This window comes from Mus caroli, unplaced genomic scaffold, assembly GCF_978045245.1.
Source record: "Mus caroli unplaced genomic scaffold, Mus_caroli_1 scaffold_10, whole genome shotgun sequence".
In the NCBI taxonomy this organism is placed as follows: domain Eukaryota; kingdom Metazoa; phylum Chordata; class Mammalia; order Rodentia; family Muridae; genus Mus; species Mus caroli.
In genome coordinates this window covers 124,645,313-124,671,331 of record NW_028227265.1, presented here as the reverse complement: position 1 = coordinate 124,671,331, position 26,019 = coordinate 124,645,313, and the positions used below count along the sequence as shown (strand labels likewise).

Here is a 26,019-nt window from a genome sequence, read left to right as displayed (position 1 = left end):
TGCTCTTTCTATGACGTTGTTTCCGTCCTTGTATTGGTTTTTTTCTGTTATTATCCTTTGAAGTGCTGGATTCGTGGAAAGATAATATGTGAATTTGGTTTTATCGTGGAATACTTTGGTTTCTCCATCTATGGTAATTGAGAGTTTGGCTGGGTATAGTAGCCTGGGCTGGAAATTGTGTTCTTTTAGTTTCTGTATAACATCTGTCCAGGCCCTTCTGGCTTTCATAGTCTATGGTGAAAAATCCAGTGTAATTCTGACAGGCTTGCCTTTATATGTTACTTGACCCAGGTGCTGGTCAGACCGGAAGAGGCTTGTGGCCCTACTCAGGCCGGGTTTCTGCCTCCCCAACCAAAGCAGTCTCAGGTCCCGCACAATTGGACTGGAGCATAAGCTGTGTTCCACTCACCAGAATTCTCAAAATCCTGTGGCGGGTGTCGTGGGTAGCTGGCAGGTGTCAGCCGACCTTGTGCCCTAGCTATCCCGGTGCTGGTCAGACTGGAAGAGTCTTGTGGCCCTACTCAGTCCGGTTTTCAAAACAGAAATTCTTATACTGAATTTCAAGGAAAATGTTAATTTTATTATCTTAAATGTGATATTATATTACCAATTTTCCTGTCATATATTATTTTTGGTAGCAGACCACCACAACAGGAGGAACTGTGATAAATATATTATATATTTTGTGTCCCTAATCCTCAGCCCACCACTGGGCTACTATATTTCAAAATTGGTCTTTATTTGTGCTACCCTAGTAATTTGGAGCCTTCATATGCCAAACAAGAAAGACCTAGTTTTGTGTTTAAACTGTCTTGTTCCACATTTATCCCTCGATTCAATCTCATCAAATTAGGTTACTCTGAGCTTTCACCCTGTGATGTATAAATCCCCAAGTCTCACAATATCTTACTGATTTTGGACTACCTAGATGAGGGCAATGTTGACCTAGCTCATGAAACTTTACCTGTGGGAAGAGGTTTTGAGAGGTTTTAACTGATGAGCAGAGGAATAAGGAACATTTCAAACAACAGTTTTATTAAATTTCCAGATGCCTAAAATGGAGTCAGGGACAAACTGTTAACTGCAACACACTTTTGAATACTTAAAAAGTTTTACATGCATTTAAATGACATAAAGAAGAGTCCTTAACCTGCTGCCTGAGCCCTAACCCCTAACCCTAACAACTCTATCACTAACCCTAAAACAACCCTAACCTTAACCCCTAATCTTTAGGACATTAATGACTAATTTTAAATCAGCCTGAGGTATAACATTATTGTCTTAACTAGAAAAGTTGGGGAGGCAAGAAAGGGAGACCAACAGGAGGGGTGGAGAGTGAAAAAGAATTAGAATATAGTTACTTTCTTATTAATAATTTATATTCAATAGTGGCTCTGAACACATTTGTTTCATACCTGTAACCTAGTTTTTCTTTTTTGATGACAATACATTTCAATATAAAAATGTGTCCCATTCAAACTAGTTATGGTGGTATGTGTTTTTAATATCAGCACATGGGAGGCAGAGGTAGGCAGGTCAAGATGAATCTGAGTCCAGCATGGTTTACACACTGAGCTTCTGGACAGCAACTGCTATATCTACTATAACAAACACACAAAGGAACACCTGGCACCTAATGCATGCTATTCTCACATCTTGCATTTCCTTTCTCTTTCATTTTCAATGCTGAAGGGTATTTACAAGAAAAAAAGTACTAGCAGACTCAATATGGCAGAGTGAAGAAGAGATTTTTCTAGACAAGAAATCTCCATTGGTTTTATTTTGGGGAGGGAAGCAGGGAGAGCTGGGTATTGTACCTTGGGCATTGGGCCTTGGACATGTTAGACAAATGCTCTACTACTGAACTACTGTGGGACCCCAGATATGGGGATCCCCACTCTAGTCCAGGGACAGGATGCACCCACTAACACAAGAATCCTTCTTGATGAAAGACGCACGAGGCTTTATTGGCAGAGCTCTAGGCCGACACGTACCTCACATAGGAGGCAGGGAAGTCGACCCTGGGGCTCGGAAGCTAGGGATTTTTATAGAAGCAAAGGGTTAGGGGGTATGAGGAATTTTAGCAAAGGTACGGGATTGGCTCATTAAAACATTAACAGAAAGATTACATGTCAGCAAAAAGGGGCATCAGGACTTTGTTCCGGTGGGCTTGGGGCTTATCTTTGTTCACATAACAACCAGTTGATGTATGACTTTACCTGGCGCCAAAGGGTAACAGACAGAGGGGAGGTTCCGGCCAGATGGTGTTGACTCAGATAATATAGCCCTGTTTGTCCTTGAATACCTTTCCATCTTTACCGGCAAGATGTTCTTAGGAATGCCTTAACAACAGCTCTGCCCTGGCATGCCTGGGCCTGTTCTGCTTTGTTCTCAGCCCCAGGCCAGGGCCGCTGGCTCCTAGACAACTCACAAGTTACAATATTTCATCTTCCTTCACTATATCTACAGTCATATTTTATGTTTTTTGTGGCTTTCTTACAAAGGTGTGCTTTGTATGTAATACATGTAGATAGAAATAAATCCACATTTCACACAAGCTTAATCAAGTACACTTTATATAATACACAGCCATGAAGCAAAGTATATAAGCAGCATACTTAAGACGTGTTCAAAATACAGTATTTTGTGAGTATTGATATTATTGTAGCTAGTAAAGAAATGTGCCAAAACTCCCTTTGCCATTCCACTTAAACTGGTTCCCCATAATTTCAATAAACATCTCCTGTGACATTATGTTGTCATCAGCTTGTGTGATCCCAAGTTCACTCAGTCTTTTCTTCATCCGGCCTTTTTGCATGGAAATAGCAAGTAGTTCATTTATAATTTCACAGTTTCCCTTAGCTTGTTCATTAAAGTCAGCTGTGGCATAAGGCTCCATTTTGCTAGCCACACACTGAAGCATTTCTTCCAGATCTAATCCTTCAGTGACATCTGCCTCTTTATTTTTCTGAACCATATTGTCTGAGGAAACAAATTATAATGAAGTTAAATATACAGTTTAAACAAACAAGGAGATATTTATAATACAGTCTTTTAGATTCAAGTATTTTCTGCCAAGAGTTTATAGAATTTCTTTACTATAAGAACCTCAATGAGTAGCTACTTAGATCTTCTTGCAAAGTTTCATTAATAGGGTCATTAATTTTAAACTTTGTTTACCTTCTTCATCCTAAAATCTCAGCCACTGGACAGATATTTTCCTAGATATTTACTATCTGCTAAGCTATGTACTGGGAGCTAGTTGTTAAACTCATAATCTACCAGCTAGTTCCCATCCTCAAGAGTTGTACTACTCTCAGCCGGGTGTGGTGGCGCACGCCTTTAATCCCAGCACTTGGGAGGCAGAGGCAGGCGGATTTCTGAGTTCGAGGCCAGCCTGGTCTACAGAGTGAGTTCCAGGACAGCCAGGGCTACACAGAGAAACCCTGTCTTGAAAAACCAAATTAAAAAAAAAACCAAAAAACGAGTTGTACTCTCATGCTGGTGGCCTGCCCTGGCCTCCTGGGGTTTGGAGTTGAGGTGGAACAGAGTTGGATGATCTCCAGCTCTGTAACTCTGGGGGTGAGAAGCTGATGGCTTCTGCAAACTTAACACTCTCTTGCTTATTTTCTGGATGAAAACCACTGGCTTCCTTTTGCTCTAACTCTCTGTGCTTGAACAAGTGCTGGACAATTATGAAAAGGATTTATTGCTAGTGCTTTTGTCTCTGGCCAGTCAGCTAAGAAGCCTCTCACTGGCTAGAAAGCTCATTACCTCTTTTTGAACCAGAGAGAGAAGAACGGAAAGGAAAAAAGCCACTCACACAGACAACACACACACCAGGTGAGGTGGAAACTAGTTATACCATCTGTCTTTATTACTTTCAGCTTTTTTTTTTTTTTTTTTTTTTTTTGGTTTTTCGAGACAGGGTTTCTCTGTGTAGCCCTGGCTGTCCTGGCACTCACTTTGTAGACCAGGCTGGCCTCGAACTCAGAAATCCGCCTGCCTCTGCCTCCCGAGTGCTGGGACTAAAGGCGTGCGCCACCACGCCCGGCAGCTTTTTTTTTTTTCATAGCTTTTTAGACAAGAAGTTCTTTATATAAGAATTACCTCATAGATAAAATGTTACATGAAAGGGGAATTACAGAGAAGTATTAATAATAAGTACAAAGCACTGTTTCACATTGTAAGCTCATCATAAGTTCAAAGCAAGTCTTTACATGACCTTGCCTTATCATAGTGCACACTTGTGGCTTCATCCTTGCACCGGAATGTTTTTGCTTTAACACAAATTTCTCCCAAGCATATATGGTTTTTTAGTGTAATTATAAAAGCTCATTGTATTGCTTATTATGCAACTCTTACTTACTAATTATAAGAAGTGGGCTTATTTTATTCTTGATTCTAATTTTATTACATATTTCTAGTAAAACAAATAAAACCATCTTAAAACTTTCTTTCTAAAATTATTTGAATCAAATGAGGAATTCTATCATTAATTCATCTAAACAGTATTAATGAAAGTTCACCTTTATGTTGATCTGCAGGAAATCTGCTCAACAGGGTAGGTTAATGCCCAGGAATCCTTAGGCTATATAATAGTGACAGGAAAGGTATATCAGCTGCAAGAAGCAATCCTGAGAAGAAGTGTCTAGGGACCTTGCCTCTCAGAGCTCATCCATGCAAAAATGGTGGGTTACCTTGAGAAAGGTCATCTGCTAGCCTTAGCCTTTCCTAGATAGCTCCTGACACTCTCATGATTGCTAAATGCAAAAATATTTTGTTATTATCGTCCAATGTGATTATTATCTTTTAATGTGATTAAGTCTATTTAGGCAAGTCTTTTGTTTTTGTTTTTCCTAGCTGGTTGCTGAAGATTCAAAGCATAAGAAATTAGCTTGAATCTGTGTATCTTAATCAATGGGGCAACAGAATGATTCCAGCCAAGACAGAGCTTAGTCCTAAGATCTATACCACGGACTCTGCAGACGAATGACACGAGTAGCATTGGGCGTAGACTCGTCCTCCAGAGCTTTAAAGGTAAGGCTCTGTTCAACACACGTCTCAGTTGTTCTCTGCTCTGTCCTGAGTGGAAGGGCTCCTGAAGGATGACAAGGCCTATTCTTTAAACCACTGCAAATTTCCACAGCCATACTAAGACTTTTTACTTCTTTAGGTCTTATATTTAAAAGTGATTTACACATCAGTGGCTTGAGATTTACAAATTTCCACTGTGTGTGCTTACCTTTTCTGTCAGGAAAAGTGGTAACTGAGAGAAACTTACATTTACCAATGAAAAGTAAATGCAAAAGAAACCTCAAATTTAGAAAATTCATTTCCTACTTCTATCCTCCACAAATATCTACAGAAGTCATTTAGTTTTATACACAAGAAGCCAAGAAGACTTATTGAACCACACTGAAGCTCCAAATGAACAGATCAACAAGCTAAATTTGAAAGTATTTTCTATGCTTAGATTCAATAATTGCTTCACCATTCTCTCTGACCTTGTTCTATCTCTATGACCAAGCATACTCAAATTTCTTTCTCTCTTTTTTTTTGAAAAGTGATCTCTGGCTCTTTGTAGTTAAGTATAACTTTGACCTTCAATCCTCCTGCTTCTAACTCCCAAATGTTGGGACTGAAACTACAGTTTTGTGCATGTTAGGCCAGCAGTCTACAAGCTGAACTATATCCCTAGACTTTCAGCAATATTTTTGAGGGAGAAAACCAAAGTCCTCATCAGAATTTGGTGCTGAAATAGAGTAAACTATATCTATTTTTATATTCAATTAATAAATACATTTACATCCCTTAAAATTAAATTACTAAATATAGCATACCATTAATTTCATCTTGTGTATTTTCCTGTAGATCACAGAAAATTGTAGGCTTCACCAAGACAACACCATAACCTTCATTATTGTGTATGACGTTATTTATCATCGATATTTTGGGAATATCATAATGTTCATCAAGGAAGTCCTGTGACATTGAAAACAAATGTCGTAAGGAATTGTCATATTAAACATATGTTTCATCAATTCTCTACCCTTTCCCACACTATTTCTAAAAATAAAATTAAAAAAGCTATGCTTATTAGTAAGTTGTAGCAGTGTTTTTATTTCTGTAGATCTGAAGATAACAAAAGCTTTTTAGGAAATTTTTAATCATTATTAGTGTTATTAAAATTTAAACAATGTTTATACTTTACAAAAAATGAACAGAGCACAACATAAGAACGAAATAAATATAACTTTTTAGGGGTGAAATCATTCTAACCTTTAGAAAAATATGTTTCAGCCAATACCTACCTTAATGAGGATTCCTTCCTTACAGTGATGGATTCCATTGTCAGTCAGGGTACATTTACTTCCAGGATATATTTCTATACCAGCACCCTATAAAATATGAGGTAAAGCTTTAAAAAGTCAAACCAGGGGCAGGAGAGATGGCTCATCAGTTAAGACCACTGGCTACTATTCTAGAGGACCCAGGGTTCAATTCCTAGCACCCATATGGTGGCTCACAAAATCATGAGCCTAATTCCAGGGAATCTGACACCCTCTTCTGGCCCTTCCCCATGAGCACCAGGAACATATGTGGTGCACAGACACAGAAGCAGGCAAAACACTCCTATACAAACAAATATTTTAAAAAGAAAAGATAAAAAAGAAAAGCTTTTCCTTCCTTCCTTCCTATTTATTTATATTGGGGATGTCTGTGAATGTACAAACGTGAGTGTACATATTTAAAATCTCTCTGGAAGATCTGTACTTGGCACTACATGAGAGCTTGCACCCGCACAAACCCTAGTCCTAGAACATTCCTGGCAAACTTGGGAGTTCTTACTTTTGATTATGGCTAGCCATGATAAAAAGGAACCAAGATTTGGGTGAGTTGTCTGCTCTCTTGGGTAGCAAGGTCAAAATAACTTTGGTAAGTAGACCCTTTCCCAGCCCCAATTAATTTTGTGTAATGATTGAATAAAAGTAACTGGAGTGAACCACGTCATGGTGAGTCTTCTAGGAAGGCTGGGCCACTCTGCTGCTTCTGCAAATCATCTTGGTGAGCTTCTCTCTCTACTGTGGCACCCACAACCAATGCTAATCAATACTCCTCTTCCATAGTTTTGGTTCCCATGGACCAAGCTCAGGTTTTCAGGTTTTGCAGCAAGTGTCACTGATCAGCTAGACTAACTGAGCTCCACAGCCAGTGAAACCCTACTTCAAAAAAATACTGTAAAAGTAATTGAGGAAGACACTCACTGCCAACTACTATCTTACATATGCATGTGTACTTAAGCATACATGTACACAAACAAACACACATGCACACTACACTGAACAGAGATGCATACTAGCACACACATAAAATTACACATACACTCCCTTATAAAGACATACATATACATATATAAGGAGTAAAGAGTGCCACACTTAATGATTACATGTTTTCATTCTAGACAAATCAACTTTTTGATTATATTAATAAATTATTTAACAATTTTGTTGAAATATAGAGTTATTCAAAATGATCATTGTCTCAATCATTAGTCAGACACAAGTATTTAAACATACAAGCCTAAGACAGTTCATGCCCTAAACCACATATGTATATAAGCAGCAGTACATGGATATAGAAGGTTTAAAAAAGGAAACACAAGAAGTTGGGAGGGAAAGTAGTAGAGAAGTAGGGGAAGAATTGGAGAGGGGAAAGGAGGTGGATATGTGTATTCATGTGTGAAATTCTTAAGCACTTACAGTAATAGCTTCAATGGTTAGAAACTTATTTACAAAGTTATGAGCTTATAAAAAGATTTTAAAATTATATGTTATATGTGTAGGTCTGTGTGTAGGAATGTGAGAATTTGACTACAGGTGCCCAGAGTTCACAAAAAGGATGTCAGAATCTCTGGAGCTAAAGTCACAAGTAGATGTTAGTATGCTAACATGGGTACTGGGAACTGAATCTGGGTCTTTTTAAAGTGCAGTATATGCTCTTAATCACTGAACAACTTCTTCAGTTTCACAAAGTATAATCTTAAGAGTCTATACTTTTTAAGGCTTACCATTGAGAACACTAGATAATCAATTCTATTCTCAATAGCCTGTTTATAAGATGCTAGAGTGCTCGTATGTTTAATGACGACCTACATTTTAGGTGACTAGGAGATAGTAAGTGTCTGATTTTCACTGAAGAAATAATAGATTTACATCTTGGTATCATATTTGATTGATTTATTTCAAACTTAAATACCATAATTACTTTTTTCCAAAGATAAACCAATACCTTGGCACCATATACATCTGAGTTTTTCATGAAAAGTTCTGCTGATGTGCGCACTGTGACTCCTGTGGTTTCACATTGTAGTACACAGTTTTCCAATGTGGTCTTGCCATGGTGAATGACTGTAACAAAAATATTAACTATTTTAAGTAATATATCAATATCAGAAACAGTTTAAAGCTAGCATTAGACATTGTGATAATTCTTTATAAAAATGTCTCAACCCCAAAGACTTAACTTTTGATGCACTTTGCAGCCAAGCTAATAATATATGTTGAGATCGGTTAAGATTAGGCACTTAACCTATCCTGTTGTGTATTCAGCTGCTTACATTTAATAGGTGTGTTGGTCACTGGTGTATTGCTGTGAAGAGATATCATGACCAAGACAACTCTTATGAGGAGAAGCATTTAAAGTGTATGTGTGAGAGTAACAGTTTTAGAGGGTAAGATCATTATCATCACAGTGGGGAACATGGTAGTGGATAGGCAGACATGGTGCTGAAAAAGTACCAGAGATTTTTACATCCTGGTCAGCAACCAGCAGACAGAGAATGAGACTCAGTCTGGTGTGGAAATTTTGAAATCTATAAGCCCACCTCTGAAACCACACCTTCTCCAACAAGTCCACACCCCCTAATCTTTCCCAATAATCCACCAACTGGGAACCAAACACTCAAATGTATGAGCCAATTTGGGGCCATTCTCATTTAAACCACCACCTTGGCCTTTAAGAGAACAGTGTAACCAACTTGTTTTGAACTTATATAATCAGCTTTTACAACTTAAGTGAATGTATAGCTTAACCATAAGTTATACACTACGCCATGTCTCTCACCATACAATGTATTATGTTTATGTGTGTGATGTGGTAATAATTTGCTGAAAGCAGCCAACTGGCTGACAGCAACCTTAAAAACAAAACCCACCATAAAATTTGAAAGCAACACATGGGTAAAAACATGACACGCTATGGGCAGTAATAAAAACATAAAGCTTAAATTCTATGATCTCTTGGGAATTCCAAATTTAAACAATTAGGCCAAACCTTTTCCTAGAGCTGACAGGCTTCCTGCTGAGGTGAGTAAACTCAAAATCTGCACGTCATTGTTTGCATACTGATGATAAAGATTTGCTTTTTCAGTACCTACTCTCAATAATCAAGCACATATGGTCCTCAAGTCATTAAGAAAAAAACCCAGGAAGTAAAAGATGAATGATTTTTTTATTCAATAAAGATTTAATATAAAGGATAAAATGATTTTTATATAAGGAAATCTAGAAAGTTTATTAAAGTTAAAATTAAAGTTAATATGGCTGATATTTCCAAAACTGAATGGAAAAGGAGAAAGTTTGTAACAAACTGTGATGGTATAGATCATAACTAGATAATAGGATATTTTTCAGAGGTATCATTTAAATGTTGGTACACGTTACAAACTCATAAAATATATAGCAGTATATATTTTTAACTATTTCCTAAAAACTAAAGGTTACATTTTTAATAATAAATGACTGGCTTAGTGGGTAAAGCATTTGCCAAAACATGAGGACCTAAGTTTAAATACCCAGAACTGTGGTAAAGCCTGGTATAGTAGTGCATACACACAATCCCAGTGATCCTAGAGTGAGATGAGAGGTGGATACAGGAGAAGCCCCAGAAGCTCTCAGGCTAGCCATCCTGACATTAACTGCAGTTAACAGGTACAATGTCTTGGTCACTTTTTGTGTGTCTATAACAAAATACCTGATACACGATTCTAGTATCTGCAAACTAGGAACAGCAAGGTATCTGATAAGATTTTCCCAGATATGTTACAATGTGGAGAGGCATAAGGAAAAGAAATTGCATGCAGAAGGTGTACATGTACTAGCAAGGAAGAAAGAGTACAAAGGTATCATGTTCATCCTTTTTTTTTTTTAAGATTTATTTATTATTATACATAAGTACACTGTAGCTGACTTCAGATGCAGCAGAAGAGGGCATCAGCTCTCATTATGGGTGGTTGTGAGCCACCATATGGTTGCTGGGATTTGAACTCAGGACCTTTGGTAGAACAGTGTTCTTACCCGCTGAGCAATCTCACCAGCCCCGTATCATGTTCATTCTTATAAAACCTTACTCCCTGGAAACTAATCTGCTCCTATGAAACCTATATTAATCCATTCCTGAGACTAGAACCCCTGTAATCTAATTAGCTACTACTAGGTCCCACCTCTAAAGGGTTCCACAACTTTAACACTGTTATACTTGTGCAAGATATGGTGAGATTTGCCTATAAAGCCAAGGCTCTAGAGGCTGAGACAGGATGACTATTTGCTATAATTCCAGGACAGCTAGTTCAGAGTGAGAACTTCTCTCAAAAACAAGAACAAACAAACAAACAAACAAACAAACAACAACAAACAGTAACAGAAAAGAAACTGATAAGTTTCCAAGAATAAAACAAGTTATAAAACTTTGATGCTTCCTAAATTGTCATGCTATATGAGTTATTAATCTGCCTCCCATATATTCAATTACATTAAATTTTAACTTTCATGCACAGTCAACTTTTCTCTCAAAGCTCAAAACAAAAAATACAACAAACATCCAGATACTTACTTAAGATTCCTTCCACAGAATCATGCTGAATAAATTTTATGCCTGAAATTTTAACATCCATACCCGTGCAATCCACAAAAGTATCTCCTTTGCCCCTCTTTTCTATGACAATGTCATCTGGTAGGCCATATCCTAAGGAAGATAGTAAAATCACTTAGGAAGAATGAAGACAAACATCTACATACAAACATATTAAGACAATCTAACTGCCTACCACCTGATGAATGAACAATGAGAATGAAGCACATATCACAGTGGAGTTCTATAAAACCATAAGAAAGGAAGATAGTAAATTTGCAGGAAAATGGATAGAAATAGAAAGTGTTACACTGAGTAGAGTAGCCTAGGCCTACAAAGGGAAACCCAATTTTTTTCCTTAAATACATAACTTCAAAATTTAATTTTTTAAAAAAAATTTGAATTTAATTCTTTATAGAGGCAAGGAAGATTTCATGGTCAGAGGGAGCACTAAAGGAGGAGGCAGTTAAATACAAGGACATGAAAGTGGGGGCCTAGGCATGAAAGGGTTTGGGCAGGGATATAGGGGTACTGGGAAGATAGGGAATGGGGAAAGAAAACTGAGGATAAAAAAAGCTATATGGAAACCTATTACTTTAATGATGATGATGATAGTAATACAAAATAATTATAGGAATTTAAATAAGAAAAAAAGAAGCTTTTAAATAAGAGTCCAATACAAGAGGTATACTATCTCATGACTTGTAGGCCAGAACAATTTCAGAAGTCAATAAAAGAACATAGGCTATTGTCATTGCTCTTAGTCACCTACCAGAACTTGAGAGTAAAATACTTTTGGTGTAGGACACAAAGAAAGAGGTAGGAACTGTGCAGAAAATGCCCTCTATGCTGGCTAAGGTTCACAATACCAGAAGGTGCTATCCAGGCTGCCAAGAAAGAATCTTATCAACAGTCTCACCTAATTGTAGATCACGCATGTGATAAAACACACCTGCCAAACAGGATATGCTCATTAATATAATGGTAGAATGACTATTTTGGGAATAACTAATTGCTTTGTAAATGGACATGAAGGCAACTCCTGTGGATAGATTACTTACCTGGTACTCTAAACCTGGTCAAAATTATATGACCGAGGAGCTCATGGTCCCAAGGGAAGAACATACTACCTCTGTCTATAAAAACGAACATGTTGTCCAACTGCCTTCTTTTTTAAAATATGTATGTATGTATGTATGTATGTATGTATGTATTTATTTATTTATATGTAAGTACACTGTAGCTGTCTTCAGACACTCCAGAAGAGAGCATCAGATTTCGTTACGGATGGTTGTGAGCCACCATGTGATTGCTGGGATTTGAACTCAGGACCTTTGGAAGAGCAGTCGGCGATCTTAACTGTTGAGCCATCTCACCAGCCCTGTCCAACTGCCTTCTAAACATGTTTTTAGCCTTTGCAGAGGGAGACATACCTTGTCAAAGTGCTGAGTGACTGATAAGCGACATCTATATCACCTGAATAACCACTATCCAAAGCCCAGGAGATATCACAGAAGTCAGGGGACAACAAAAGTTAACAATCAGAACATTGTGAAGAGTATTAAGAAATGCTGCCATCCAGCTATACCAGGGCCATTGCAGCCATGGAAAAACAGAATTTATAGATGCCTATACAAGACTAAGCCTTTCAGTTTTTCATCGCGCATAGATAAGGTGTCCATGAGACTTTATTCCTTCCTGAGGAGCTGATGACTGCTAATGGATGCTGGAGAGGATAGGGGTGGGTTTCATTAGGGTTTTATGTAGGAAAAAGTGGTTCAAATAAAAGGAAATGATAGAAGGTAATGAATGAGTGAGGATGAATAAAATTATAACACATAGTATTTGTGAAACTGTCAAGAAAAAAATGTTAATAGTTACCTCTTTTATTTATTTATTTACTTTTAATTTTAATTTATTGATTTTTCAAGACAGGGTTTCTTTGTATAGTGCTGGCTGTCCTGGAACTCAATTTGTAGACCAGGTTGGCCTCGAACTCAGAAATCCGCCTGCCTCTGCCTCCCAAGTATGGGGATTAAAGGCAGGTGCCACCACTGCCCGGCCCTCTTTTAATTTTTAAGAGTACTAATAAAGCCAAAGCAACACTGAGTTTAAAAAAAAAAGTATCACCATTTACCAAAACCAGTATGGTGTTGGTTTGTGTACATGTACACACACACATGTAGGGCATGTAGATCAATGGAACATAAGATCCAGATATAAACCCATGCAGCTACAATCACTTTATTTGTGACAAAGATTCCAAAAATAGACAGTCTCTTTAACAAAGTGTGTTTGGAAAAAGATATATGCATGTAGGAGAATGAAATTAGATGACCCCTTATCACACACACACACACACACACACACACAGAGAGAGAGAGAGAGAGAGAGAGAGAGAGAGAGAGAGAGAGAGAGAGAGAGAAAACCAATCCCAAATTGATCAAATATTTGAACATAAGCCCCCAAACTCTGAAACTGTTAGAGAAATAAACAGGGAAGGCTTCAAGATCTATGCATAAATAAGGACTCTATGTATTTAGGAGATAAGACCAACAAACAATAAATTTGACCTAATGGAACTAAAAATCATCTGTACAGCAAAGGACCTTAATTGAGGGAAAATGTATCCTTTAGAATTGTAGAAAATATTTTCCAGCTATACATTCAACAGATAGTTAATATATAGAATAGAAAAAGGACTCAAAGTACTAAAAGAAAACAAGAAACCCAATAAAAAAAAGCCATAGAAACTGAATAGAGAGTATTCAAAGAAGTAGTACAAATGGCCAACAAATATCTTTAGTCTTTAACATTCTTAGACATTAGGAAAAGGCAAATTAAAACTACCATGAGATTTCATTGCCATAGTCAAATGGCCATCCTTAAGAAAATAAATGATACCAAATGCTGGTGAAAGATGTGGAGAATTCTTATGCACTATTAGTAGTAATGTAATATGGACTATGGAAATCAGTGAAGAAGATTTTCTTAATATGCTAAAAATAGAACTAACATGACCCTGCTATACCAGTCCTGGACATATACTCAAAGAGCTCTCTAAACCTACTAAGGAGATACTTGCTCATTTATATTTATTTCTGTTCCAGTAGGGAACAAAATACCCATGAAAGGAGTTACAGAGACAAAGTTTGGAGCTAAGACAAAAGGATGGACTATCCAGAGAATACTGAACCCGGGGATCCATCCCATGATCTGTCACCAAACCCAGACATTATTGCATATGCCAGAAAGATTTTGCTGAAGGGACCCTGTTATAGCTGTCTCATATGAGGCTATGCCAGTGCCTGGCAAATACAGAAGTGGATGCTCACAGTCATCTATAGGATGGAACACAGGGCCCCCAATGGAGAAGCTAGAGAAAGCACACAAGGAGCTGAAGCGGTCTGCAACCCTATAGGTGGAACAACAATATGAACTAACCAGTACCCCCAGAGTTCTTGACTCTAGCTGCATATGTAGCAGAAGATGGCCTAGTCAGCCATCAGTGGGAAGAGAGGCCCCGTGGTATTGCAAACTTTATATGCCTCAGTACAGGGGAATGCCAGGGCCAAGAAGTAGGAGTGGGTGGGTAGGGGAGGAGGGGGAGAGTATAGGGAACTTTCGGGATAGCATTTGAAATGTATATAAAGAAAATATCTAATAAAATAAAAAACAGAAACAAACAAAAAAGAATCAGAATAGATATGCATCAACTAATGATGGATAACAAAATTGCTGTACTTATACACACTACATATATAATGGTACATATATACAATTATAAAAGAAGAGATGAAATTATAAAGTTCACAGGTAAGTGGAAGTAGAAAATATTAAGTGAGGTAATCCAGATTGAGAAAGTCAAATACCTCATTTTCTTTCTTATATGTGTATCTTAGTTTCTAAATTTTTATGTATTTGTATGTATAAGAGAGGAGATGTATGTATTTGTCATTAAACTAGAAAAGGAAGAATGAGAGAAAGAAAAAGCTTTAAGGGAGAGAGGTGTGAGAAATAATAGAACACATGTGATATGAAAGTAGAAGGAAAATTGGGGATCAAAGGTTTGACACTTATAGGGAATAAGGAGAAAGTGACAGGCACAGGTTGTTGAGAGGGTAAAACAAAACCAAAAATGAAATCAGATGGGTTGATTCATTCTTGGCGCTAATCACGATCACTAACTTACTGTTTACTTGCTACAAATGAACGTTTGGTTATGATCTTCCATACTCACCTTCCAACTCAATGGAGTCAGCTATGGAACAGGTGCCATGAACTACATAATGGCCAGGACAAATAATGACAGTGTCACCATCATAGCAGGCATTTATACCAGACAACAGATCACTATGGAACTAGAAAACAACAGCATATTGTAAAATTACATCCCCCAAAGCCACTTAGGTAGAACTTCAAGTGCCTTTATGTATCTCATGAAAATTAATCAAAGCCGGGCGATGGTGCATGATGTGATTCAGCACTCCGGAGGCAGAGGCAGGCGGATTTCTGAGTTCGAGGCCAGCCTGGTCTACAGAGTGAGTTCCAGGACAGCCAGGGCTACACAGAGAAACACTGTCTCAAAAAACAAACAAACAAAAAATTGAAACTTTGTCTTTTTTATTGTGCTCTTAGCCCAGTTGTGTGCTTGTCACTGAAGTGACAGGCAGCTAACAACATGTGTTATCATTGAAGAACAGTGCTCTTACAATTTGAATCTCACAGAAAACCAGCTCCAGAAAGTTCTTATAATTATTTGGAGAACAGGTAAAAATCTGGAGTGAATCAAAACTAGTCATTTGGAGCAATAACTTCTTTTACCTTAATTTCTGTTTCTTCTTTGCAAGACTCCTCATAAAACCTGTCCTTGAATAGAGACCGAAGTAGACCTGTCTTCATTGTGGAGGAAACCACATGGATGACCTTCTGGCCATTTTGACGAGTACCCTTTCCTTGGATATTAGAGTTCTTCTGATAACCAAAAACATATCTTTAAAAAAATCAAGAAGACCCATCAGTTCTCACTAAGATAGCTAGAAAGATGACATGCTAAATAATTAAGAACAACAAAATTTCACATACCTTAACAAAGGATTTTCAATGAGCTTTAGCTTTTGTTTCAACTGTTCAATTTCTGAATACAAATTTAACCCTTCCACCATGGAGATATTTTCCTGCTCAGAGTCAGAATTACAATTTGACAAACTGCTTCTCAGATTTAAAAATTTCCTGTAACTGTCTTCACATTGAGACAACAGATTGTGGTAGTCAACAATAAGTCCTGAGGGAACTCGATCTTCAAGTATGTCATAATACCTGAAAGTTTAAAAGGGAATTGAAATCCATTACCTTTTCTCGTATATTTTCCTAGCATTCTCAGGAAGCTTCTTATTCCCTTTCCCTGGCTTTACCTCACCCTTCCCCACCAGCTGCAAACTCATAATCCTAATTCTAGAGCTGTGCTCATGAACCGCCTTCACTTAATAACCTTCTTCCTGGTACTAGCTATACACTTGTGGTTTAGGAGCCATGTTTCCCAAGTCCAATTAAACAGCTCATCTACCTGCTATGTCTGGCCTTGCTCTAGAGGCACATCTCTAGGCTTAGCCTAATCTAAAGAAGGCCAGATTCACACATCAGACACACAACCAAAGAAAGAAGTCCACTTGCCCAGGTCAAACTGTAAAAAACAAAAACATGAAAGGCCAAAATAGCATGTCTCCCATCAAACCACTGGTCCTACAGAAGTGCTCTCTAATGAGAACTTCCTAGATGAACTTAGAATTTAGACAAATATTCATAAATTTCATAAAAAATTTAAAGGCACAAACATTTGATTGATCTCCAAGAGGATAACAATAAATACTTGAGTAACAGACAAGAAAATATATTTAAATATACAGCTTAATGAAGATAATTTGAGATTTGAAAACAATTCAACAAGGAGAACATTTAAGAGAATATAAGTCAAAGTGAAGGTGGAAAGAAAAAACTCAGTATTCCAATTAAAGAACTTAGAGAAAAGCCTTACAATTATATGAATCAAGCAGTAGACTGGATAGCAAGACTCTCAGATACAGAGCAGTTCTAGAAAAAAAATAAGCTAAGAAATGATTATTATTTTTAATCAAAGAGTTAAAAAAAAAACAAAACTCAGAAATGTGGGATACCCTCAAAATTTGAAATTATAGGCAAAGAAGAAGAACAACCTAAAGGCAAAGGCATGAATCAGATCTTCAACATCACTGAAGAAAACTTTTCCAGACTGAGAAAGGACACAATCATATACATAGGAAGCACAAAGAACTCCAACTACTCAAAACCAGAAAGTTAAACACTCTACCGCATATCATAGTCAAAAAACTATACAGGACAAAGAAAAACTATAGTAAGCTAGAAGAGAGGCGACATAAATGACATAAAGGAAAGCACTCCAGAATCACATTTGATTTCCCAGTGGAAGCCCTGAAGGAAGAGGCAAAAGAAGTAAACGCTTAAGTTCTAAAGGACCACAACTGCCAACTCAGATTGTACCCAGAAAATAATTTTCTGCTGTAGTTGAATGATTAAAACAAAACAGAACAAAACAAAAACTCCATGATCCAAAATGGCATAAAAGAATTCATATACAACAGTAATAAAAAACTTTAATACAAAACATAAAACAATCCCATTATCCTATCTAAACATCCATTATCCTATCTAAACATTTAAAAATAAAATTGATACAAATAAAACTCTGGTAAATGTATAAACTTATAGACGCTAAACAACTCATTACTGAATGGCAAACTGGTCAAAGAAATAAAAGTATCCCTGAAACTAAGTAAGAACAAAAGAACAACACCATAAAACCTCTGAGACACATTAGAAGCAGTTCTAGGAGAGAACTTTATAGCTCCAAGGACCAACATTAGAAAATCAGAAAGAGCACAAATAAATGACTTAATGATACAAGTCTTCATGATTATTTGCTTAATGATTAATAATTATGAAATAATAAAAACAATAATTACTTAATAATTCAAGATGTAGAAAATAGCAAAAACTTAAAGTAGCAATTAATAAGATAGAGAAAAAAACCAATACAAAGTATTAATGTATCAAGAGTTAGTTCTTTGAGAAGATAAACAGACCTCCATCCTAACTCAACAAAGAAAAAGAGTTAGATTTAAAAAAATGTAAAAAGTATTTAGATATAGCCAATGGGTAAATGGTAATGAAAAAAAAAAGAAAATAAATATAAAACTTAAGTACACTATTACTGTCATTACATATACTTTTTTATTGGTTATTTTATTTATTTACATTTCAAAGTTTCCCCTCCACAAACCCCCATCCCATCCCTACTCACTCTGCCTCTCTGAGGGTACTTCCCTACCCACCCACCCACTCCCACCTCATAGCCCTAGCATCCCACTACGCTGGGGCACTGAGCCTCCACAAGACCAAGGGCCTCCCCGCCCACTGATGCCAGATTAGGCAATCTTCTGCTACATATGCAGTTGGAGCCATGGGTCCTCCATGTGTACTCTTTGGTTGGTGGTTTAGTCCCTGGGAACTCTAAGGGGTCTGGTTAGTTGATATTGTTGTTCTTCCTATGGGGTTGCAATCCCCTTCAGCTCCTTCATTCCTTCCCCTAATTCTTCCATTGGGGTGCCCATGCTCAGTCTAATGGTTGGTTGTGAGCACCTGTATCCAAAAATTTCAACCCAGAATTGTTCCTGATTAAGGAAATGCAAGGACAAAGAGTGGAGCAGAGACTGAAGGAACTGCCATCCAGAGACTGCCCCACCTGGAGACCCATCCCATCTGCTGACACCAAACCCAGATACTATTGCTAATGCCAAGAAGCACTTGCTGACAGGAGCCTGGCATAGCTGTTCCCTGAGAGGCTCTCCCAGTGCCTGACCAATAGATATATATTTTAAATAACTGTTTTATTTCTCACTTAAAAATATACTAAGTAGCCCCAGACCAGAGGTTTTAACCATAACTTAACATCATACTCACCTGTGGAGCACCTAAAAATGTAAACGCCCTGGCTCCTAATCAGAACAATTAAGTTGGTCTCTAGAACACAAATGCTCTTTCTAAATTTCTCTACAGAAACTAATATATATTAAATGTTAAGAACTATTGCCTTAGCTATTTTGGAGAAGAGTTTTGTTGTTTTAAATCAGTAATGCTCTGATTAAGATGGGAGAAGAAAACCATATCAAATTATAGTGACTGAGTAGGGCATCAGATACCATTGCAGATGGTTATGAGGCACCAGGTGATTGTGGGGATTGAACTCAGGACCTCTGAAGAGTAGTCAGTGTTCCTAGTCACTAAGCCATCTCTCCAGCCCCTCAATAATATTTTAAAGAAAACAAATTTCTTGGCTTTTCAAATATTAGGAGACACTAGAAAAGAACGGACTTGCTGTTCTTTAGTTAACCCATATGCATCTAAAGATAACCTGCAAATCCACTTTTCAAACACAAAAACTAAACCATAGCTGACTGAAACATAAGATCAACCAAGCTATAAAGACCAGGCTCAAATTTAAAAATAAGTCTCTTAGCATTTCTGCAACCATGTTAATTAGCTTTTTAAAAAATTATATGGATACTCCATAGTTTGGAAATAATAAATTCATATTTCAGATCCCCACATTTTGGTAAAGTGTATTTTGAATTAGAAAGGAAAACATACAAACTATAAAATAAAGACTATGGTTTGATCATATACTGTTTGTAGGGAGGAAATGGCCAAGATCAGGAGAGATAATTCTGGAATAGAAAACTTAGGGTTCCTCAGATACAGCTACCTTGCTACTGATAACCACGTCCTTTTAGAGGGGAAAGCCAAGTTCCGAGGAGTTAAACCCATAACTCTTTTGGCTCTAGCCCCGGTCCTCCTCTGGATTTTGCCACATCAGCCACTGGACAAGGACACAGAACTAGAGTTACCTGCTCGCCCCCATTTCCATTGGGGGATGCTGAGGAAGCTTTGGATTGATCTAGCTCCTAACAATTCAGATTTACAAGCATTTAACCTAGATACTCTTAAAACTCATTTAAATGTAGTTTATAAATATAGCATGGCATGGGGGCACCCCTATTATCAGAATATTTGGGAAACTAAGAGAAGATAATCACAAGTTCAAACCCAGGTTGGGCTATAGGAAGATTCTATCTCAAAACAAAACAGAACACACACACACACACACACACACACACACACACACACACACACACACAGTACAGGTGTCTGTTTTATCTCACAAGGTTTATTTAATAACTTGTCACACATGCACAATTTGTACACCAATCTACTTCTGTGCGTCTATCACATCAGTAGTAAATACTTACAATCTCAGTCGAGGTTCAACACATCTGACAAAATAATCATACTCATCCTCCTCTTCCTCATCCCAACTCCTCCAGATGTGTTTGTAGAAAAATCTGAAAGGAAGCTTAATATTAATAAAATTCATTCACTGGCTCAGAAGGGTGGATACTGGGATTTAAATATGTCTATCATAGGCTTATGTGGGTGAACACGTGGTCCAGGGCAGGTGGCAATGTTTGGAAAGATGTTTAGGAGATAAAATCTTATATAAAGAAATACTGAGTACACAGTTTTAACTCAGCTGTGCCTGTTGTTATTTCTCTGCATCCATACTGGCTGTACAAGTTTTGGGGATGGCATCGTACTACCTTCCTTACTATGATGGCATACACAGTCCCTGGGGCAGTAAGCTAAAAGAAATTCTTTTTTCAGTGAGTTGCTTTAGTTTGTGTATTTTGTCTTAACAGCAGGATATAAAACTTTAGATTTATTTCATAACAGCCTTTGTGTTAGCAGCTAGAATTTCCCACCTACCAACACACTGAGTACACATCATATTATAAGACATATCAATGTTGGGTATTTGCTACAGTGGATACTCATGAGTCACACAAAATAAAACCTTCAAATAAGTTAGTTTCTCTACAATATTGTAACACTGCTATTAGGGTGATATCTTTTTTTTTGTTGTTGTTGTTTGTTTTGTTTTTGTTTTAAGAGGGGCTAGTGTAGTGTTCTGTAGACTAAGATGGCTTTGAACTCCTAATCCTCCTGCCTCAGGAGTGCTGGGATTATAGGTGTGGGTCACCATTCCTACCAAGATTTTCATTGGATTACAACTATCTATTATTAACCATCAATAACTTAACAGATGGCAGTGCCATTTATTTAGGTAGTAAAGAAAGAAATTAGGATTTAAAGTTGTGCTTTAAATGTATTTCAGATGACATGCTGATTTGAGTTATAAATGAGTAATGTCCAGTGGATAGATCAATATAGCCTTTTCACCCTTCCAGAGACAAGGGGTAAAAAATGGAGATATAAATCTGGTTTTTCTTTGTTTTTGTTTTTTTGTTTTTTTTCCCAGAGACAGGGTTTCTCTGTATAGTCCTGGCTGTCCTGGAACTCACTTTGTAGACCAGGCTGGCCGTGAACTCAGAAATTCACCTGCCTCTGCCTCTGAGTGCTGGGATCAAAGACGTGCACCACCAAGCCCAGCTGAGATATAAATCTGGAACTTACTGATAAAATTTATTGCTTTTTATTAAAGCAGTAAAAGAGATGATGCAGGAACTTAATATAAAGCATTAGCTCCCAGCCACATCTACACATTAGTGTATCCTGGTATATACTTTTAAGAATTATATTTCCTAGCTGGATGGTGGTGCATACCTTTAATCTCAGTACTCTGGAGGCAAAGTAAGTAGATCTCTATGAATTTGAGGCTAGCCTGGTCTACATACTGAGTCCTAGGTCCCAGGGTTACATAGTGAGTACATCTTAAACAAACAAACAAACAAACAACAACAAAATTAATCTAAATCAATAAATCAGGATCTCAGAGGGGAAGACAACATCCATAATTTCTTTAAAACTACCTAGATGTTTTAACATATTTTTGAAAGATTTCAAGGCCGGAGCACCTGGGTGAGCCATCTTGTGTCCCGGATCCCTCAGAGACTAGTCTGCGCAGATGAGAGTGTGGACTACAGAAGCAACACAGCTTCTGGGACAGGCCCTGTTTCGGGCCTTCATCTTCAGCCAGGAGGCAGGTTCGAATGCCAGATATCTGTGCACCTTCCCTGCAAGAGGAGAGCTTGACTGCAGAGAGTACTCTGACCACTGAAAATCAGGAGAGAGCTGGACTCCCAGGTCTGCTGACAGAGGCTAACAGAATCACAGGAGGAATAAGCTCCAACCAGAGACAACTATAACAACTAACTCCAGAGATTACCAGATGGCGAAAGGCAAATGTAAGAATTTTACTAACAGAAACCAAGATCACTCACCATCATCAGAACCCAGCACTTCCACCTCAGCAAGTCCTGGATACCCCAACACACCCGAAAAGCAAGACTCGGATTTAATATCTCATGATGCTGGTAGAGGATATCAAGAAGGACTTTAATAATGCAGTTAAAGAAATACAGGAGAACACTGCTAAAGAGGTAGAAGTTCTTAAAGAAATACAGGAAAACACCACCAAACAGGTGATGGAATTGAACAAAACCATACAACCTAAAAAGGGAAGTAGACTCAATAAAGAAAACCCAAAGTGAGACAAAGCTGGAGATAGAAAACCTAGGAAAGAAATTTGGAACTATAGATGCGAGCATCAGAAACAGAATACAAGAGATGGAAGAGAGAATCTCAGGTGCAGAAGATTCCATAGAGAACATGGGCACAACAATCAAAGAAAATGCAAAATGCAAAAATCCTAACTCAAAACATCCAGGAAATCCAGGACACAATGAGAAGACCAAACCTACAGATAATAGGAGTAGATGAGAATGAAGATTCTCAACTTAAAGGGCCAGCAAATATCTTCAACAAAATTATAGAAGAAAACTTCCCCAATGTAAAGAAAGAGATGGCCATGAACATACAAGAAGCCTACAGTACTCCAAATAGACTGGACCAGAAAAGAAATTCCTCCCGACACACAATAATCAGAACAACAAACGCACTAAATAAAGATAGAATATTAAAAGCAGTAAGGGGGGAAAGGTCAATTGACATATAAAGGCAGGCCTATTAGAATTACACCAGACTTCTCACCAGAAACTATGAAAGCCAGAAGATCCTGGACAGATGTTATGCAGACTCTAAGAGAACACAAATGCCAGCCCAGGGTACTATACACAGCAAAACTCTCAATTACCATAGATGGAGAAACCAAAGTATTCCATGATAAAACCAAATTCACACAATATCTTTCCATGAATCCAGCCCTTCAAAGGATAATAAAGGGAAAACAACAACACAAGGACAGAAATTACACCCTAGAAAAAGCAAGAAAGTAATCCTTCAACAAACCTAAAAGAAGACAGCCACAAGAACAGAATCCCAACTTTAACAACAAAAAAAACCAGGAAGCAACAGTTTTCTTCAATTTTTCTTAACATCAATGAACTCAATTCCCCAATAAAAAGACATAGACTAATAGACTGGCTACACAAACAGGACCCAACATTTGTTGCTTACAGGAAACCCACCTCAGGAAAAAGAACAGATACTATCTCAGAGTGAAAGGCTGGAAAACAATTTTCCAAGCAAATGGTACGAAGAATCAAGCTGGAGTAGCCATTCTAATATTGAATAAAATTGACTTCTAACCCAAAGTTATCAAAAAAGACAAAGAGGGGCACTTCATACTCATCAAAGGTAAAATCTACCAAGATGAACTCTCAATTCTGAATATATATGCTCCAAATACAAGGGCAGCCACATTCATTAAAGAAACTTTAGAAAAGCTCAAAGCACACATTGCACCCCACACAATAATAGTGTGAGACTTCAACACACCACTCTCACCAATAGGCAGATCCTGGAAACAGAAACTAAACAAAGACACATGAACACTAACAGAAGTTATGAAACAAATGGATTTAATAGTTATCTACAGAACAATTTACCCTAAAACAAAAAAATATACCTTTTTCTCAGCAAGCTCCTCATGGTACCTCCTCCAAAATTGACCATATAATTGGTCACAAAACAGGTCTCTACAGATACAAAAATATTGAAATTGTCCCATGCATCCTATCTGATCACCACAGACTAAGGCTGATCTTCAATAACAGTATAAATAATAGAAAGCCAACATTCACGTGGAAACTGAACAACACTCTTCTCAATGATACCTTGGTGAAGGATGAAATAAAGAAATTAAAGACTTTTTAGAGTTTAATGAAAATGAAGCCACAATATACCCAAACTTATGTGCCGCAGACCTTCTTTTTCCTGTGCCTGCATAAGAACGAGTCTCTCGAGTGGATAGGCAAAGAGTCAGATGGTGACAGACAGAATCAAGCACACAAGAGAGGTGTTGAATCTGAATGTAATTTTCTGGTTGAGCTTAGACTAATTATATTACAGCGAATATCATCAATAGTAAAACATAACAGATAAGGTACATTGAAGTTTCCCAGGTGCAAAGGGAGTGACTGCAAAGTTTATGCTAGGGATCAGCATCCCCCCAGATGCAAGAGGAGTGACTTCAAAAGGACTATGCTTATCTTAGAGATTAGCACCTGCTCTGGTGGAGCTGAGTTTCGCACTTTAGAGTTAATTGGGCTAGAGGGGTATTAACTCTTGCCTGGCCTCAGGAATAATGTAGTGTCAAGGACTTTTAGGCCTTGTTAATTCTTATCTATGTCTGGAGAATTCCCATTTATCAGTATAGTTACTTAATTTGCTGTTGGCACGGAATATAGTCTGTAATAAGAATTTCTATCTCAGTGAGAATTCCAGTCTCTTTTTGTAGATAGGTGAAATAATGACTAGTACTTAATTGGTTATTGAATAGGTTAAACTCCTTGTTGCTATCTGGAATCTAAGAACACTGGGAAAAGGCCTTAGCTATGTTAGAGTACAATCTTAAAAGGCATTACAATAAGGTAATACTAAATAGAGTGCACATGAATCTATACATTAGTCTAACGTGGTGGAAATTAGAATATTATGGGTTGGAAGAAAATGCCAAACCTCCGGGAGGGAAATTACAATGGAACTCTGATCCTCATGAACAGCTTTCAGGCTTTTCGCCTGTCAAACCGATCCAAACTGGAGGGCAGACTTTCGTCAGACTTCCAGGAAAAGTTTTAGGAATTCATTTCTCATGAGCAGCTTTTTGGCATTACTGCCTCAAGCTGGCTCCACCGGAGTCCCTTGGCACTTATGGAACACAATGAAAGCAGTCCTAAGAGGAAAACTCATATCCCTGAGTTCCTCCAAAAAGAAACTAGAGAGAGCACACACTAGCAGCCTGACAGCACACCTAGAAGCTCTAGAACTAAAGGAAGCAAATTCACGGAAGAGGAATAGACAGCAGGAAATAATCAAACTCAGGGCTGAAATCAACCAAGTGGAAACAAAAAGAACTATTCAAAGAATCAACTAAACCAGGAGAAGCTGGTTCTTTGAGAAAAATCAACAAAATAGATAAACCCTTAGCCAGACTAACAAGAGGGCACAGGGACAGTATCCTAATTAACAAAATCAGAAATGATAAAGGAGACATAACAACAGAACCAGAGGAAATCCAAAACATCGTCAGATTCTACTACAAAAGGCTATACTCAACAAAACTAGAAAACCTGGATGAAATGGACAACTTCCTAGATAGATAACAGGAACCATAGTTAAATCAGGATCAGATTAGGGATCTAAACAGTCCCATTTCCCATAAAGAAACAGAAGCAGTCATCAATAGTCTCTCAACCAAAAAAAAAAAAAAAAAAAAAAGCCCAGGACCAGATGGGTTTAGTGCAGAGTTCTATCAGACCTTCAAAGAAGACCTAATTCCAACTCTCCTCAAACTATTCCACAAAATAGAAAGAGAAGGTACTGTACCCAATTCATTCCATGAAGATACAATTACTCTGATACCTAAACCACACAAAGATCCAACAAAGAAATAGAACTTCAGACCAATTTCCCTTAGCAATACCTATGCAAAAATACTCAATAAAATCCTAGCAAACCCTGGTCTACAAAGTGAGTTCTAGGACAGTCAGGGCTATACAGAGAAACCCTGTCTCGAAA

The 26,019-nt window shown here is 37.6% G+C and overlaps 1 protein-coding gene across 1 annotated transcript in view; it reads right to left on the bottom strand.

Annotated features, from left to right (window-relative positions):
* Positions 1–2,567: 2,567 nt before the first annotated feature.
* Positions 2,568–26,019, bottom strand: part of Shcbp1 (SHC binding and spindle associated 1) — a 45,332-nt gene continuing 21,880 nt past the window's right edge. Inside the window, exons 5-13 of the mRNA XM_021170314.2 lie at positions 20,274–20,366; positions 15,997–16,230; positions 15,736–15,904; positions 15,152–15,272; positions 10,894–11,025; positions 8,293–8,411; positions 6,315–6,401; positions 5,844–5,985; positions 2,568–2,982 (exon numbers count right to left, since the gene is read on the bottom strand). Coding sequence (XP_021025973.1) covers positions 2,669–2,982; positions 5,844–5,985; positions 6,315–6,401; positions 8,293–8,411; positions 10,894–11,025; positions 15,152–15,272; positions 15,736–15,904; positions 15,997–16,230; positions 20,274–20,366 — 1,411 coding nt within the window. The 3' untranslated portion in view covers positions 2,568–2,668. The remainder of the gene's footprint in view (positions 2,983–5,843; positions 5,986–6,314; positions 6,402–8,292; positions 8,412–10,893; positions 11,026–15,151; positions 15,273–15,735; positions 15,905–15,996; positions 16,231–20,273; positions 20,367–26,019) is intronic.